Here is a 13,008-nt window from a genome sequence, read left to right as displayed (position 1 = left end):
GGCACCCAGATCCAGCATAGCTACACCTGACTACGTGGAAATTGACAGGGAAAGACCATTAAGGCTAGGCTATTACAAGGGTCACAAGCACCAAGCTAGCCTCCAGAAGTTTCTACATCAACAATTTATAACTCTTCATGGTGCAAATGGAAGCACCTAGATGCATATGCGCCTGTGTTACATCAGATCCTGGAGTTCCTGCAAAATGGTGTTGATCAAACTTTATTTACGTTTTTTATATTCTGCCTTTCTCAGTGGAACTCGAGGCAGATTACATAGAGAAGAAGAAAAAGAAGAGTTGGTTTTTATATGCCAACTTTCTCTACCACTTAAGGGAGAATCAAACCAGCTTACAATCACCTTACCTTCCCCACAATAGATACCTTGTGAGGTAGGTGGGGCTGAGAGAGCTCTAAGAGAACTGTGACTAGCCCAAGGTCACCCAGCTGGCTTCATGTGTCGGAGTGGGGAAACCAATCCGGTTCACCAGATTAATGTCCACCGCTCATGTGGAGGAGTAGGGAATCAAACCTGGTTCTCCAGATTAAAGTTTACCACTCCTCTTAGCCACTACACCACGTTGTGAGTCAATACAATCAACAAGATGGAACATTCAATAAACAATTAAATAGGATTTGGGTTGTAGATCCAACCAGAAGTCTAAAAAACAGAACTGAAGCAAAGCATAAGTGTTAACATGACATATTAAATGATGCAAAATTACTCAATGGGAGCCAGCCCACAGCAAACTATACACAGTAGTACAGACCAGTCCCCAACAATTTATTCAGGTAACTTTGTGAAGCCTTTTGTGACAGTGCTACCCTACTACCTTAGTAGAAAAGCCCTCTTGAATAATTCAGTACTGTATAGTTTGTGGAAAGTCAGGAGAGGGGGATCATTCCTGACCTTCTCAAGAAGGCCACTTCATAAGGCGGGGGGTACAACAGAAATGGCATGTGTAGGGGCAGTTGCTGATTTTGCCCATTTTTAGGTTGGCACCTGCAGAAGACCTTGCTCAGATGAGCACAGGGGAAGAGATGGTATTGCAGATATGAGGGTCCAAGGCCATGAAGGGCTTATATGATAGACAACCTGGTATATTAGGATCAGTTTACAGACACAAAATGGAATGATGAGTAGTCCTAAGTAGTTCACTCCGGCGTCAAAGAGGGTGTTCCTGGGGGAGGAACTGACTAAAGTCCCAAAGCCCTTTCGCTCTGGGAATGCCTCCTTTAGCCAGCGCGAACTTGCACCAGCAAAAAGGCAGACATAGCCCCATGAAACTCTATGGAAGAGTTTCACAGGGTTAAAAAAAATATTTTAACTTGTATGTTCAGGCCGGCATGCTGCTCAGGAGGTGATGTGGCTTCACCGTCCCCAGGCCCAAGCCAACTATCCCCCTACTCAAGATTGCGCTGTTTGTGTTCTTTTGTGTAGCTGTGCTGTAAGCTGCCTTGAATCCAAGAAAATAAATTGGCATATATTTTAAATAAATAAATGGGGCTTTAACATTCTTTCTGGTAAATACCATGGTGCTCTAAGCATTCCATACTGAGAACGGCAGACATATAGTATATGACTAAGCATTTTAACTATTTCCAAAAAGGACAACCTACACTCATTTTAACACAAGTGATATAGCAAATACACAAACTCAGTAGCAATGCTACACAGCTACAACGCTCATCATGCTACACAGAGACCAATCCCAGGACTGTGCATATGCTATGACTCAACAAAGTAGTGCAAAGTTTGGCTTAGATATCACTATCAGCAATAAAACATGCAGAACACATTCACATGACAGTGCCTACCTTTTTATATCCTGTCCCTTTTTTGATGCAGGAGATTCTCCTCCATTAAGAATCTGTTCCAAATTTTTTGTTTCCACTGAGCCATTTGGTTCTGAACTGGAAAGCCCAAGTAAAGACCTCACCCTCTGTGACCGTACATCCAATATTGTATCTGTGTAACCTACTTCCTGAAGATACCTATCAAAGAATAATTAAAAGATTATCCTCACAAAGAAAAAAAAAACCCAGAACATCCAGATAATACACACAGAACAGATGTCATCACAAAGTTGTTAAAGGTCTCCCCAAACTTTTATATGCTTTGATCCTCATAATTTATGTAATACTGTAAGATTTGAAGTCACTGCATTCCATAAAATAGTCAAACATGTTCTAATAAGAAAAATGGAGTATTTTAGATTACTTGGCCCTACATACAGGTTGGGTCTAATGATCCATCACAATGGAAGAAGTGCAGATTTTTTTAACCTGTTTCTCCTTCAACAGCGATCTGTTCCAGCCCCCTGGGAATGCTGATTCTCTGGCCTGCATGGACAGACAGCCACATGAGTCAAGGGGGATACAGTGGAAGAAGAAGGCAATTTTGTCCCACCCCTTTCTCATGGTGCCAGTGCAACCAGCATCAAGAAGGACTCAAAACCACTGTTAATCCAAGAGTGTAAGAACAAAACAGGGTAGGATCAAAGTATCAAAGTAACAAAAGCTATATTCAAAGTTAACAAGTGCAAAGCTCAAACAAGTGTGACCAACAATTGTACAACAATATACAACAGCTGTTCGAGGTAACAGCAATTACGGCAAGAGCCCAATGGCTGTCTCCGAAGGTGGACGAGAAGCAAGTCCAACAAATGGAAGATGGTCAGATGTAAAGTCCAAAGGTGAAAACCACAGTCTTGCCGCTGCCGGGAACCAAGCAAAGTGGCACAACGAGGAGGAAACGCTTTCCCGGGTAGTTGAGGAGCTTTCACCTAATAAAGCTTCATCAGCCTCAATAAGAGGGAATGTTCACAATTTGCCTGGGAGGATCATAATAGTCATGTTTCAACAAATAATTTGACTGAACGTCTTCAGTTCTGTTTACTGTTTTTATTTTATTTTCTTAATAAAGTTTTATGCTCCCAAGAAAGACGGGCTGCAAATCTATGTTATTTGTTGAAACATTATTTGTCACACTTGTTTGAGCTTTGCACTTGTTAACTTTGAATATAGCTTTTGTTACTTTGATACTTTGAGCCTACCCTGTTTTGTTCTTACACATAGTCCAACTAGCATGGCAGTTTATCCACATGTCAAGAATGAACTTTCCATGGGAAGAAGGACAGCTTGGAGAAGGAGAACAAAATGATAACCAGCATCTGCAAACACCTTCTGCTGACAAATTGCTTAATCCAACCCAATGAACTCCTGCTAGCTTCTGTTACCATAGGACTGTCTAAAAATAAAAGCGCATATATAAAGAAAAGAAACACTCCATGCAGGTGTAACACTTACTGTCTTAATAACTGCCTGCCTTGTTTCCAAGTTAGCTGACTATTATGAGGTACTGTGGGAACCTCTGTATCTTTGGTTTCTTCTGAAATACAAAGAAAGACACCTCGGTCACACCTTAGAAGAGCACTGAGTAATCAACCACATTTCATGTTGTGCTTTTAAGAAAAGGCACCAGAAGTATAACTATCCCATATTATCAATAATATCAACAATTAATCAGTCTACAGAAAGCGAGAACCATGCAATAGGAACCACAATGGAAATCAATTCACTTTTCCTTTAAACCATGTACTTGTTAAATATTAAAAAATAAGAGACACAAATGTAGCCCACTCGAAAGAGCAGAATAATTTAAACAAAATATGATAGATGCAAAGAGATTACCTGATTCAAAAGTTGGCATTTTCAAGTCACCTTGGTTCAATTCTGTGCCATATTTTAGTTTATGATACTTTGCCCTTCAAATTTAAGCACATATTTATTAGCAAAATAAATAATAATTTACTAATGCAGTGTTTTCACACTATCAACTAAGATACCTGTTAGTATATCAGTACACAACTATCTTTCAACTTCACAATGTGTACTTCAATGTCTGTGGGTTGTTGTTTTTTTAATTAAAGAACTGAAGTACACTTCTCATCTCCTTTCTCCAGCTGAAAAACAGATTTCCATGACTATGCATTTGGCCAGCAAAATTACATTTCAAGTACTGACCAAGCAGGGGGAAAGCAAGAGATACTACCAGTAAGCTGAATGAGTCAGTCATTTCCTGAAACATACAAGAAATTTTAAACATTTTATTAAATTACTTCTACTCAGTCATGGGCTAAAGTGCTTAGGCACAATCCAGATACAGAGATCAGTGTGAATGGGAGGAAATGTTTTCATAAAACAAATTCATAGAACAAACAGTTTCATAGTATATTTTCTGACTTGGTTTTTTCAGCTGAGTTAGAGCTGGTTTTCTGTTTTGTTCCCTTTATGTTACTTTTAAAAATTCTTGCTGAGATGGTTAATTGTGAAGTTAAGTAAATGCTAATTACGGTTGCCTGGATGGTTCACATTATTTTCATACTGACATTAAATATGCAGCAAATCAGCACACTCTGTATCCCATACCCATAAAGCTTCTCCATTTTATTGTTATTCATATACCAATTGTTCCTTAGCTGTCAAATTAGTATGTGTTATTACAAAAACTAGCTTTTCCCAGTTACAGTTCTTCCTAAATTCATACTGAAATTGTACTGAAATGTCTTCCGTTTCCTTTCTAATTTACGACTTTTTACAAATCTTAGTGCCATTAACTCCTGTTATGCTAGTTTGTGACTATCGTGAACATTTTCTCTACAACAAATTCTTAAACCTGAAACTTTCATAACACTGTTACTTTATTTGTAACGGAAAAAATAAAACACCACTGATAATCTAAACAAAGTGCCCATGTATACTCAGACCCTTTCATTTCATGCTAACCTCAAAGTCCTTTATGTTTATCATGTGTATGGCAACCTGTGTTTGCTTTAGTTTAAGCACAACTATTCTAAATCGTTTGGCCTTGGCAAGTTAAAACCAATACTTTCAAAATCTTATCCATGGCTGAAAAGACAGTGCAGACTAAAAAAAATTACTATTCTGCCCAAGCTCCAGCTTCCAGTGTGTTGGGGGGGGGGGGGGAGATGGCAATAGGTTTAAAGCTGGGGGTCTTTCTAGTTCTTTCTATAATACAACTAAAAGCTGAGATTCTTTCTAGCAAGAACTCTCAAACGGCACAGCAGTAAACAAGCTGGGTTTAGTTTACTGCTCTTTGAGAGTTCTTGTTAGATGGGAGTCCCAACTCTTAAGTTTTATTATAAATAGTTTTCATATTCTCCTTTCATAAAACATGTGACAGAAAAATCAGTGATGCTGTTTTCTGCATAGGACAAGTGGCCAGAGGACAACAAATAGGACTGTCGAAACAGGATAGCATACAGATAAATTGAGGAAGTTCTAACTTGTTTCACTCTTTCATATACAGTTTTCTCAGCTGAAAGAAATTTTATGCTTACCTTTCTTGTTTTAATGCATATTCTAACATTTTTATTCTTCTTACTAAATCCTTCTTCAAGTTTTCTTGACCCTTTCTTTCCCCTTGTAAAAATGCTATCCGTGCCTGAAAATACAAAACAGTATTTTTTTTCACTTAGTTCCTAACATATCCATTTAGATTTGAGTCCAGTGGCACCTTAGAGACAAACAAGAGTTTCAGGGTTTAAGTTTTCAAGAGTCAAAACTCCCTGTGTCAGACATACTGTATCTGCACAGTCTTTCCAAAAACATCTTTAAGAATTTTTAACTATTACGAGGGGGGCGGGAAAATCATACAACTACTGCAAGTCAAACATATCTACATACATCTTGTGCAATTAAGTTCACAATGAACCAGTATGCTTGGTTTCAATTCTTGTTATTAATTTGCCAATAACTAAAAAAAAAGGAAACCAAAAGTTGCTTTAAAATGGAATCAAATCACGTGAAAACATATAGACTGGCTTTGTATTTTATACTTGACTGCTAATCACTGCCAATATGTCAATTTCAACACAAGAGTTGCCTCTTTATAAGAGAGACAGTGAAATCCTATGCAGTTATTCCAGTGGGTTCTCACACAGCATTGCACTGCTGGTCTGTTAAAAAATGCTATTTGTTAGCATAGTCAACATGGTCACACTAACAACATGTCTTGGGTTTGTACATACATCCTGCCTACTTTTTGCAAGTAGAATGCAATGTAAATCCTGCCTCTACCATGTTTATCTTACATGGGAACTTCCTGATTCCATCATTCATCCCCACAGATGAGGAGAAAAATCTTAAGATCCTCAGTGGTGTGGGCTTTCCAAAAAAATAAATGGTGAAAAAAGCACATTTAGCACTTCCGGGTGAGCACTTTGCAACAACACCCACAGGGGAGAGCAAAGTCCATGCTCTGTGGCTGACCTCTCCCGTTTCAGAACCCAAATAGGTACCCCACCTCTGGACGCAGGACCCAAAGGGGTGCAGCTGTGAACTGACAGGTAAGCAGTGGTCTCTTTTGCAAACCCCCTCCCCAATTGTGGCTGGGCGCTGCCCCGGCAATGCCTTCTTTCACACACAAGTTCAGCAGTGTGGCAGTCGAGCAGGGACGGCGGGAGCAGCAGCCTCCTGGCATCATGGCCTCTTGCACGCAAGGGGAATTAGTGCATGGGGAGTGGGCTGGAAGATCTGCTGGGGGAGGGGGTTCAAGTTTTAGACTCTGTACTGTGCTGACAGCTCATTCATTAGCCGAGCTCCCCCTCGGACAGGGTGCTTTTCGAAGGAGGTGGAGCCCCTCCATTCACCATGGAGGAGGTTACTACACAACCCTTGCAGGAGCAGAACCCTGTAGAGCAGCTGCGGAGGTGGATGGATCTTTAGGACTATTTGTGTACACTAACCCAAAGCAAGTGAGCTTGCTTCGGATGCTCCAAGCCTTGGGGGGAGGCTGTGGCATAGTACCATCCCATGGGCTCCCTGGTGATCCCTGATGGACATACCCGCACCCACCAAAGCACTCCTAGCCCCTTGTTGTAGCTGCATGTCTCTGTTTTGATGTTCTGCAGGTGAAGATCCAAGAGGGCGAACACTAGCTCAGGACACTTTCCCCCCATCTTGGCCACAGACCAAACCTGCCTTCAGAAGTGGACTGTTGTCTTCAGCCAGCTACTCCATGTGTAGCTCCACCCCACTCACATGCTTGCTGCCCCAGGAGAGGAACACCCATTTTCCCTGTGGTTTCATGGAGTGATATCTGGTTCCCTTAGCCCCTTTCCCCATTAGCTGTCTAATAAAGTGTCATAAGTCGCCACAACTGTGTCTCTTTGTGTGGGTTGTGTTTCAGGGTGATGGTGGGGGGTACTTTTCAAAGCTACAGGCTTCAATCTACCTGTGGAGCTGCTGGTGCCTATCCTGCAAGTCATCACCACATCTCAGGTTTGGTAGTCCAAGGGGTGCGACACAGTGGGCCCCTGAACACGGTGTTCCCAGCTGTTAAGAAACATCATCCATGGAGGGCATGCTGGGTGCAGGGAGTGCTTATTGAACAAACAGTAGGGTTATTGGTGTAGGGGCTGAATTGGAGAGGAACGGGTCTGTTCAGGACACAGTTGCAGCAATGTATTAGATTGATCAGAAGGAGCTTTGGAAAGTACCAAAAGGTGCATAAAATGTTGCCTGACCTTGCCTATTGTGTTTCATCTGTCTGGGGGTCAAGTGGGTGGGCGAGGCCCATGACAAACAAGCTGCCACCAGTTATTTTTGTAGGACGGCTGCCTGGCAGCTATGGAAAACAATGTTGGTCAATTTTGGGGGGCCCATGGAGGCCTGGAAGGGCCAAGTGGCTCCCAGCAATCTTGACCCCATTTAGGGATACTAATCAAATGGAATAATAACAAAAAGCCAGAGTTCAAGCTGTTTAAAAAAAGGAATAGTGCTGTGGCTATTGCGTGTATCAGGCTTCCTGCTGGCCATGTCCGGAAAAATGGCGACCAAAATGCTGGAGTACCAGATCCCATGTGGTAAGTCTTTACCCCAGAGCCCAGTGCCCTCCGAGCTAGGAGCACCAAACTTTCGAAACGTAGGTGCCAGGGACTGCATCATGGAAGTATCACCCATCCATACTGATGTGCAGTTCCTTCCATGACCCGGTTCTTTAATTAGACTGGCTGGACACTCAGAAACTATTCTGATTCTGCAGATATCCCTTGTGAGAATTCCTAGCTCTGAAGTCGCTATCGCCCCCATCATCCCTTTATCAGGGGAACAAAATAAAAATTGAAGGCAGAGGAAAAAACTCTGGAGGGAGCCTTGGGAGTCTCCTCCGCCTTTAGGGATGCCAACTGCCGAACGGCCATCCCTTATGTGGCTTGGCTGAGGGGGACATAACCTTGGGCAGTTGCACAGGGCTGCAGTGGTCAGTGGCACAACTCGTGGCTTCTCTCACTGCCCCATGCCCTCTGTCAGGTGCCTGTGGCCAGGCTGTGCAAGTGCCAAGCTCATTAATGGCAAAGGAGCCCATAAAACAGTTCTCTCTGCCTCTGGGGCTGTGACCTTTCATCTTGAATACGGGAATCAGGCATGCTAGTGGGCAACGGGAATGGTGCTGCGGTTAGTGAAGTTTCCCAAGGAGAAGTGTAAGCACAAGGGGGCTCCACTGAGTCCCTGACTGCCAGCCCGATTGGTTTTGCCTGCCCTGTCCATCATGGCCACACCACCTCGCTACAAGGCCTGTATGGGATGATATGGTGCGGTTGCTGGGGATGTTGACATGGTTGCTGCCACTGAAACCCAGCTACTGACTTTTTCTCCTTCCAGCTGCCACCTACCCAAACCCTTTAGGGAGGGAAATAGCGGCACCACAGTTATGCCGTGGACAGCTGCTGCAGCACAGGCAGCCCTCAGGATTGCTCTTTCTGAGTTACTTCAATCTAAGCACACTCAAATCAATTTTAGCACAGCCAAGGAACCATACACAGTATTATCTATTCCAGCAGAATTAAACTCTTGCCCACATAGCTCATTGAGATACCTCAGCTTCACTGTCACTCTCCACTGCATCACTTGCTAATTCCACATCAATTTGGTGACTACAATATCCCTTCCACCATGTGAGAGGAGATATAAAGATAAGAATTTTAGCTTTGGTTTTGATTTGACTTGCGCAGTCAAGCAGATGAATTCACAACCTGATTTTGTATTTGGATTATTATAAACCAAGCTAGCCTAACACTGTATTAGCCAGGGCATCCGTTCATTGTTACTAATTTTATGAAACAATGAATTTTTGGAAGCTGAAAAAATTCTGTATAAAAATAGAGCACTGGAACATTTTCCAGAAATTATTAGTTTCCTATCAGATTGGCAACTATAAATTTGCACCACGTTACAGTCAGACCAGTGATCCATTTAGATCAGTACTGTCTACTTTGACTTCAGCAGCTCTATAAAGTCTCAGGCAGAAAAATATATTTCTCAGTATCTGCCATCTGAGATCCTTTGACTGGAACCACCTAGGACTGAACTTGGGACTTTTTACACGCAAAACACGTAATCTACCACTGAGCTACAATCTTCTATAATTGAATCTTAGTAAAATACAGTATTTAAAACATTTTAAAATATGGATCCTAGCCTTTGTTCTCCTTTTTAAGCCTGCTTTGGAGCTCCATTGCTTACACATGCAAAGTCTAGCTCTTTAAGGCAAGTTCAAAATTCCATGCTTCTCCAAAGTAACAAGTAGTCATATATGTGGAATCTGATCCTTGGTATTACATGCAAAACAGTGTTTGCAAGATAGCTGTCAGTATGGTTGGGTATTTAATTTGTCAGAAAGTATGTGGTTAACATCTATCCATCCTGCTTTTTAAAGTAAACATTTACCAGAATAAAGATATTAATCCTGCTGACCACAGTAATCTGACAATAGCTGGACACACAGCACAACAATTCAACAAGCATTTCCCCCATTTCATCTGTCTGTATCACATTTGCCAAGACTGAATGGTTTTTCATGTCCCTTACTATTAGCAAGTTGTGAAACAAGTTATTATTTTCTTTGATAATCAGTAATGGGTCACAGTATTCTTCTATTGTTTCTAACACAAAACAACACAAAAAATGAAATCTATTCCTTTCCATGATCATGGAAAAGAATGCACTACACAGAAAAGGATAACAGATGAGGAAAGATCCTGAGTCTGATTTAAAAAAAAATCTTGCTACTCCTGCTGTAGTCAGTTTTTATCACTAACAAACAAATTAGGATTTCTAAATACATACTGGCTCAGTTCAAACATAAAGCAAACTATGCATTATTGCACATAGCTAGTGAAATCAGGATTCTGCTTACAGGTGATAATTTCATCCTCATTAGATCTGACAAATCCTAGCTAAGTTCCTTCATCCTTCCATTAAAAAAAAACCCAGCCTGCTTTGCAAGACCAGCAGAACTGAACAGCTTCCCCATGTCACCAACTCATTTATCATTGGCTAGTGACACTGTGAAGGCAGGGAAGCCATCCTCAAAAAAAGCCCGGGTTCACACCCACTTAAGCTGTCTAGCTTTAAGAATGCACCCTTTCCTCACACCAAATTGTGAGAATACTGCCATTCACAAACACAGCCTCGAGTTCAACCTTCTTCTACATGTTGATCCGGCAACCCCTCCCCAAATTCTATCCCACATTTGGCATCCTTAATCCTCATTCTGCCAGTGGAACTCATCTTGTCCTACAAAAGTGACAAGGTAGGTCTGGAAAGCAATGCAGGTGTGGGGAGTCATGCACTTCACACATGACAGAAGGCACTATGCCACTGTCACCTACCTCAACCCCAAAGCAGGTTGCAGAGGTGCTACCTTCTGCAGCCACCTTGCACCCAGCAATGGCAAGGCAAGTCTGAGGAGAGACACAGCCGACTGGAGAAGTCAATCCACCCCTGCACATTTTAGCGATGTTGAAGAGATGTTGCCTTTAGAGGCTGCCTCAATGGAAGGGGTGGCATAAGAGGAAAGCCTTTGAGCCACCCATGGGATGAAGCATACCAGCATTCCTGCATCTGTAAGAACAGTGTGGCTAGAGAGATTCCCAGTGAGATGTGGTAAAATGTAGGAGTGCTTTCAAATTTGTAGCAGGTCTTGCTAGCCATCTCTGTAGCAAAGGAGAATTAGGAACTACAGAATGAGAGAAAGAAAAAAGGGGGTTGGAATTCTCTTTTAAGGCTGACACAGCCAAAAAGCTCATGTCAAGTCTTTTCGGCATCAAGAAACTTCCCTACAGAAAGCCTGATGAAACACTGAAAGAGCTGTTCACATAACAAGGCAGGTTGAAGGGAAACAGGTCTGCACCAAAGAGTTAAGACAGAAACAATAAAATGGAGATGTTCCTCCAGGCCTATGGTTGAGGGCAGCAACGGTAATATCTAGATGCTGGCCTCCCTTCCTCCACCCTCCCCTTCCCTGATCCCCCCATACCCCATTGGTTCGTTATGACCTTCCCCTCCCTTTGTCTTCAATTTAAATTAATTTGAGGTCCATTTCTCCCCGTTTCGTACGAGATTAGCTGTTGGTGTTGCAGAAACATGCTGGGAATTATTTGGGAGCCATGAATTAGGCCAGGTGCTACAAGGACCAGATATGACATTAATGTCATTGGGTCGGGCCATGCCTTGCCAGTTCAGATTGAGAGGGGGTGGTTACTGCCTTGACTGGCCCGCAGGCTGAATGCTTGACATGAATTAGGAAATTCTAGCAAACTTTCAGTGTTGTATAATTAATTTTATTCTATTATATTGCGTATTTTATTGTACTGTATTTTAATTATGATGTGAGTTGCCCTAAGCCCAGCTTTGCGGGGGTAGGGCAGGATATAAATAGAAGTTTATTGTTATTGTTGTTATTATTGTTGTTGTTGTTTCTACTGCCTTATTTGTTAGTAATCCTGTAATTAAATGTTACAGACCTTCTTTCTTACTGAAAGTTGTTCAAACCTGGCAGTTGCAAAAAAAAGCTTTGACTTTTTTTATTCTCATTATGACTGTGGTCTTTTATAATCAACCATCAATTAAATTGGATATTCTTATTGGTATATTCTCTCAGACAGAAAATTAATTTCTTTGCATCTATGGTTCCTTTAGATGTCTCTCTAACAGAATAATCCTAAGTGGGGGGGAGTTGGGGCCAGGCCAGGGATGGCGCTGCCACACCACCTCCTGAGCAGCTTGCTGCCTCAGCACAGTAAGCCAAAAATGTATATTGCCCCAAACCCCATGAAACTGCTCCATTGAGTTTCACGGGGCTTAGCCTCCCTTTTTGCACCCGGGGCTAAAGGCACCAGGGAGCTGCCTAAAGTCAGCCCCACCTCCAGGAATGCCCCTTTGGCACTGGTGCAAGCCCTTCCACCAGGGAAATGCTGCTGCGGTGGCCATGCCAGCACCCATGCATGGCATTGCCATGTGGCTCTCCAGCACTGACATAAGTAGCCCTGCACCAGCATTAGTGCCATTTTAACCAGGGCAAGAGGCACTAACACCAGCGCAGGGGTCATGCTGGCTCCAAAAACCTTTCGCCCCCCCCCCTTCAGGATTGATCTGTAAATGACTAACATAGCAGATTTTTACAATCAATTTTACCAATACCTGATGTGGTGCTTTGTAATCCCTATAAAATGTACTATTAATTTGAAAAGCAGCTTCTATTAGTACCTCCATATTTGCATTTGACCTCAGGAGAGTCAAATCCTCAAATTACCTTTCTAGTCTCTCCCAACTCTCTAATCTGCAAACTGCTCCCCTTGCGTAACTGCTGAAGACTTATATGTATAGTCAAGCTTTTCCTTGTAATTTCCAAAATTCACTTCCAAAAGCCTGAATGTTTTGCCATTTTTGTATTTGTGGTTAATAATTTGATTAAAAACTGATGATTAAACTGTTAATTTTTGTTTTAATTTTTACCCAGGTTAAAATTTTCAGTTCATTTTGAAAAAACTCATTGAATATTACATGTTTAATTTCCTTCAATATAGGAATATTTTACTCTGTAGATGCATTCATTTGTTTTCTGAATAGTATTCATTTCCTATGAACACAGGAATACATTTCTTAGTTTCCCTACTCATTTCTGATGAGGACAGTGTAAGCAAAA

The 13,008-nt window shown here is 41.9% G+C and overlaps 1 protein-coding gene across 4 annotated transcripts in view; it reads right to left on the bottom strand.

Annotated features, from left to right (window-relative positions):
• STRN3 (striatin 3) overlaps positions 1–13,008 on the bottom strand; it is a 46,187-nt gene that overhangs the window by 26,782 nt on the left and 6,397 nt on the right. For all 4 annotated transcript variants that reach the window (XM_056852149.1, XM_056852151.1, XM_056852150.1 and 1 more), the window contains exons 2-5: positions 5,363–5,466; positions 3,693–3,766; positions 3,309–3,390; positions 1,818–1,994 (exon numbers count right to left, since the gene is read on the bottom strand). In XM_056852149.1, the coding sequence (XP_056708127.1) occupies positions 1,818–1,994; positions 3,309–3,390; positions 3,693–3,766; positions 5,363–5,466 (437 nt within the window). The remainder of the gene's footprint in view (positions 1–1,817; positions 1,995–3,308; positions 3,391–3,692; positions 3,767–5,362; positions 5,467–13,008) is intronic.

The sequence above is a fragment of the Euleptes europaea genome, chromosome 6 (assembly GCF_029931775.1).
Source record: "Euleptes europaea isolate rEulEur1 chromosome 6, rEulEur1.hap1, whole genome shotgun sequence".
Taxonomy (NCBI): Eukaryota; Metazoa; Chordata; class Lepidosauria; order Squamata; family Sphaerodactylidae; genus Euleptes; species Euleptes europaea.
This window is presented reverse-complemented; position numbering and strand designations above follow the sequence as displayed.